Source organism: Macrotis lagotis, chromosome 2 (assembly GCF_037893015.1).
Source record: "Macrotis lagotis isolate mMagLag1 chromosome 2, bilby.v1.9.chrom.fasta, whole genome shotgun sequence".
Lineage (NCBI taxonomy): Eukaryota > Metazoa > Chordata > Mammalia > Peramelemorphia > Peramelidae > Macrotis > Macrotis lagotis.
Genome location: NC_133659.1, coordinates 187656599 through 187660158, shown reverse-complemented (window position 1 = coordinate 187660158; position 3560 = coordinate 187656599). Strand labels below are relative to the sequence as shown.

The 3560-nt window shown below is 44.7% G+C and overlaps 1 protein-coding gene across 1 annotated transcript; it reads right to left on the bottom strand.

The window, feature by feature from the left end:
• Positions 1-338: 338 nt before the first annotated feature.
• Positions 339-2157, bottom strand: LOC141513789 (uncharacterized). The gene has a single exon (XM_074223959.1). The coding sequence runs from the start codon at positions 1421-1423 to the stop codon at positions 791-793; it is 633 nt and encodes a 210-aa protein (XP_074080060.1). The 5' UTR covers positions 1424-2157; the 3' UTR covers positions 339-790.
• Between the last annotated feature and the right edge of the window lie 1403 nt (positions 2158-3560).

Genomic DNA, 3560 nt, shown 5'->3' with positions numbered 1-3560 from the left:
GAGTTGTTTTTGAATTTGAATTTACAGTTTTATTCACACATTTTTTCTTTCTTTCTTTCTTTGTTTATTTATTAGTTCATTTCTTTATTTATTTACACATTACTACTTGTCAAAACAGTAAGCATAAGCCCCCTACCATGACAGTAACCCACATTCAATCTAATCCAGTTACTCCTCTTGGAAGGTCTTTAGGCAGAGGAACTAGATGGGTGCTGAGGTTCCCTTGAAATCCCAAGTGTCCTGTGCATATGTGAGTCTATGCATTTCCCAAAACAACAAAAGAACACAAAGCAAGAAAGAATGGAGAAGTCACTTTGTTTTGCTGCTTCTTTGCTTAATAGAGATTTATTTGGAAATTTCCAGACATGAAGACAATAAAGAATCTGCATAAGAGCAAGTCTCAGAAAGGAACAGTCTTTGGAATCTCAGAACTAAATCTTGGGAGTGGGGGGAATGGGAGAGCATCTGATTTTCTTCTCAAACAGCATAGACTGCTCATTGAAGGCCAATATGTAGGGTAAGAAGGATGGAAGATTAGGTTAGTGTTGGTCTCGGGAGGCATAAAGCCCAGTTTGTAGTGGTCGGCCATGGAAGAGGAAGAGACCAAAAGAGAAGCGATGGTTTGCGCCGAAGAAGAAAACTTTTAGCGGCGTACAAATGGGTCTTTGTGCTCAGCTTATAACTGGTAGGCTCTCCAAACTCTACTCATAGCGATCCCGATGAATTAGAGAACTGATGCCACCCTTGGATATGGTGCGGATGTTGAGTGTTCATGCCCTAGCCCCTTCATTTAACAGCAGGAAGAGCCACAGCAGGTTGGGCGGCAGCAAGTGGTTCTGCAGCAAGTGGTCTGGCAGCAAGTGGGACGGCAGCAGGGCTGGCAGCAACTGGACACACAGCAGGTGGGGCGGCAGCAGGGCTGGCAGCAACTGGACACACAGCAGGTGGGGCGGCAGCAGGGCTGGCAGCAGCTAGACACACAGCAGGTGGGGCGGCAGCAGGGCTGGCAGCAGCTAGAGATACAGCAGCTGGGGCGGCAGCAGGGGGTTCTGCAGCAAGTGGGCTGGCAGCAAGTGGGACGGCAGCAGGGCTGGCAACAGCTGGAGATACAGCAGCTGGGGCGACAGCAGGGCTGGCAGCAGCTAGAGATACAGCAGCTTGGGCGGCAGCACGTTGGTTGGCAACAAACAGACTGGCAGCACCTTGGTGGGCAGCAGCTTGGCTGGCAGCAGCTAGACACACAGCAGCTGGGGCGGCAGCAGGTGGACACAATGCAGGTGGGCCTGTAGCAGTTGGTCCTGCAGCAGGTGCTCTGGCAGCAGGCAGGCCTGAGGCAGCAAGCAGGCCGGCAGCAGCTAGGGGCACAGCAGCCAGAGCCACAGCTCTGGCCAGAACAGGTGGAGCCACAACAGGAGCTGACCATGGTGTTGGTGGATGGAACTTCTGAGTTTCTTTCCAGGAGAGTGAGTGACTTGAGTTTGAAGCCCCCTGACCCTTCAGGGCTTTTTTATACCATCCTCACTGCCAGCCATCATCAGTAATAACTTATTTGCTCATTATTGTTTAGCAAGAAGGAAAAATGACCCTCGGATGAGATAATTTCTGTAATGGTGGGAAAGAATTGTTTCCTCCTACCTCTTAGGATTCATCTACTCTGCTATACATCTGATTAAATCCACATACCTAGGTCACACAGAATGTCAGAATTGGAAGCAACCTCAAAGGCCATCCATCTCATCTATGACTGAACAACAGGAACATAATCCAGCTCCTGCTTATGATTCAAATTAGGTAGGGTCATCACGTCTGCTTATTTTTTTCATTCATTCCATTTTTGCAACTTCTGGACCTCATGTAATCAAGAGCCACTGACCAGCCTTTGATGACATTCTTTCCTGTCTATGTATCATCCTGTGACTCACACAGAAATGTACTTCATATATGGGGAAGACACTTGCGAGACATTCACGAAAACAAGAAACTCTTCCTGGTGATTTCCCCCTTTGTTTCTGCAGCTAAAGAGACTTAGTAATGTCCCCAGTCTTCTTCATTCTAGTGCCTTCCTTCTGTGCATTAATTCCACCACATTCTGTATAGAGCTTTTTGGAGCATAATTTCTTCTCCGAAACCACATAACAGCCTCACCTTTTCTATCCCCACACCATAGTACTGTGTCTGGAACACAGAAGTCACTTAAGAATTATATATTGACAAATTGACTGAGGTTCCGTGTACAATTTCAGTTATCATTACATATAGTGTCTGGGGGCAAGAAGGGGCACTTTCTGAATCATTACTGATTGTTGAGCCACAATAGGGTTCAACTTGGTTGACCATTCCATTGGAGGAAACAAAAATTAAAATTAGACATGGTGCATCCCTTCGTTTGTCATGTTAAGAATCAATTTCAGGGTGACTCTTGCGGAGAAGGATGCCATGGTGTCATCCTGGTGGAGTAGTTCCTCCAAGTCCCTTTCATGCCACAGAGTAAACTAAGGATGATGGAACTCTAGAGCCTTCAGATATGAGCAAATTGGACCTGGTAAGTGTCAGAATAAGCCATGCCAGATGTGATTGAGAACTTCTGTTCCTACTGGGAATGCAGCTCCAGAAGGCATCCTGATTTCTGCTCATGGGGATGTTTATCCTCTGTTCTTGAAGAAGACTGTGACATCAGTGATATGAAGCCATGAGAAGGACAGGAGATGAATTTCATGGAGGGGTTGTTGTGCTAAGTTACCATCCTCACAGTGTCCTCCAGAAACATCTGGGGCCAGATATGAATGCAGATGATTGTAAATGGTCCTGAATTCAAGGCAATCCGGTGACTTGATCACAGAGCTAGTAAGTATTACAAGCTAGTAAGGTTTTAATTGTCTGTAGTCAAACTCCCCTCCTCAACTCATGGAAGTGTCTGATGGAGGTGAAAGTTGAGTATGACACATCATCAAGGAATCTTCAGGAAAAATCTCAGGATCATGACAATAAATATGTATTCATAGAAGAGTAAAAGAGAGCACTGGTAGAATTGGTACAGATTTACATTCCACACCATCTCAAGGTGAATTTCTACTAGGTGATCTAAAAATATCAGAATACTTCCTAAAGAACAATTTCTTAAGTTTAGTGAAAAATGCTCCCTTCATGGAGTCTTTAGAGGGAAAGAGCCTTGAGCAATCAACCTTGCTCTTCCATGAAATGTTGGCATTTGGACATCTCTGTTATACAATTATAGAAGGATCTTACCTTTCATTTCCTGGCATGAGTTTTCCTGTAAACTCAGAGATGAATAGGCTACACAGAAATACCTAGACTTTGATGTTAATGACTGGTCCACTTCACAGTTCTAAGATATATCTACTATAATCATTGTTTGTGCAGAGGCTAATGGAGGAGACAATAAAATGATTGCGAGTAATTTTGAGGCCCTATGAAGTTGGGAATGTGCATTTTTGAGATTGATGGTGATTCTGATAAAGAGGGCAGAGCTTAAACAACTATAAGATTCCTATGCAAATGTTCTCGATGTGAAAGCCATGCATTTAACATCTCTACAAGAT